This window comes from Apaloderma vittatum, unplaced genomic scaffold (assembly GCF_000703405.1).
Source record: "Apaloderma vittatum isolate BGI_N311 unplaced genomic scaffold, ASM70340v1 scaffold20628, whole genome shotgun sequence".
Classification (NCBI taxonomy): Eukaryota; Metazoa; Chordata; class Aves; order Trogoniformes; family Trogonidae; genus Apaloderma; species Apaloderma vittatum.
The window spans coordinates 899-2,188 of record NW_009731484.1 but is presented as its reverse complement, the minus strand read 5'-3'; the positions used below and the strand labels follow the sequence as shown (position 1 = coordinate 2,188).

Sequence of the window (1,290 nt, the reverse complement as noted above, 5' to 3'; positions counted from 1 at the left end):
ATTTCTCTCCTCCTCAGTCCTTTAGCCATTTCCCAATTTCACACCATAAGTAGCCTGGAGAGGATGAAAGGCGAGCACGAAAGGTGAGCAGATTCAGAACTAATGTTTTAATGATCCTTTTGCAATTAAACCACAAAGGAATCAATACACAACTACAAACACAATTAGTGCTATTTCAGCAAAATAGGACCTATAAAGCAACTGTATCATCCCTCTCAAGTATGAGCACAAAGTTTTAATTCATTGTCCCAGAACACGACTTTGGCTCTGTAACAAAAAGAATACTTGGCACCAAAACACTTTTGCAAAGAAAGCAACACAACTCTTTTCTGACTATGTGGGTGGCTCTGAAAAGAGCCTTTGGGTTATATTTTATGCTGTGAAAGTTTTGAGCGGCTTCACTTATGAAGCTTATTTGCTTTTTGCCTTGTGGCTCTCAGTCTTCTTGGGCAGCAGCACGGCCTGGATGTTGGGCAGCACGCCCCCCTGCGCGATCGTCACCTTGCCCAGCAGCTTGTTGAGCTCCTCGTCGTTGCGGATGGCCAACTGCAGGTGGCGAGGGATGATGCGCGTCTTCTTGTTGTCGCGGGCCGCGTTACCCGCCAACTCCAGGATCTCGGCCGTTAGATACTCCAGCACAGCCGCCATGTAGACTGGCGCTCCAGCCCCAACCCGCTCAGCATAGTTACCTTTCCGCAGGAGACGGTGGACGCGGCCCACAGGGAACTGCAGCCCAGCACGAGACGAGCGCGACTTCGCCTTAGCTCGGACTTTGCCTCCTTGCTTTCCACGGCCGGACATGTTTCAGGCGACCGGACATGTTTCAGGCGATAACAAAAAATGCTCACCCTAACAACACCACGCAGAAACAACCAAACTGACGCAACCTCACCTCCCCTTTTATCCCTTCCCTGGGCGGGATAAGCACTTGGTGATTGGCTGGGGGGCGTCCTTGCCTACACAGTGCCTACACAGCCAATGAAAAGACGGATCTCATTGTAACCAATCAGAGACAAGGATACACCCTCTGTGCAAAAGGTCCAATAGAATTGCACGGGTTAGAGGTGTCGTATTTGCATAACGGCTCTATAAATGAGGGGCGCCGTGGCCATTTCAGTTGTTGGTTTTGACGAGTAAGCAAGACGTCGTGTTAGAATGCCTGAGCCGGCTAAGTCTGCCCCTGCGCCTAAGAAGGGCTCTAAGAAAGCCGTCACCAAGACGCAGAAGAAAGGTGACAAGAAGCGCAAGAAGAGCCGCAAGGAGAGCTCCTCGATCTACGTGTACAAGGTG

The 1,290-nt window shown here is 50.5% G+C and overlaps 2 protein-coding genes across 2 annotated transcripts in view; one reads left to right on the top strand and one right to left on the bottom strand.

The window, feature by feature from the left end:
* Positions 1–285: 285 nt before the first annotated feature.
* On the bottom strand, positions 286–801 carry LOC104278285 (histone H2A.J). The gene has a single exon (XM_009875210.1). It carries the CDS (start codon positions 799–801, stop codon positions 412–414), a length of 390 nt encoding a protein of 129 aa, XP_009873512.1. The 3' UTR covers positions 286–411.
* Positions 802–1,155: 354 nt separating this feature from the next.
* Positions 1,156–1,290, top strand: part of LOC104278286 (histone H2B 1/2/3/4/6-like) — a 379-nt gene continuing 244 nt past the window's right edge. The window contains exon 1 of the mRNA XM_009875211.1: positions 1,156–1,287. Coding sequence (XP_009873513.1) covers positions 1,156–1,287 — 132 coding nt within the window. The remainder of the gene's footprint in view (positions 1,288–1,290) is intronic.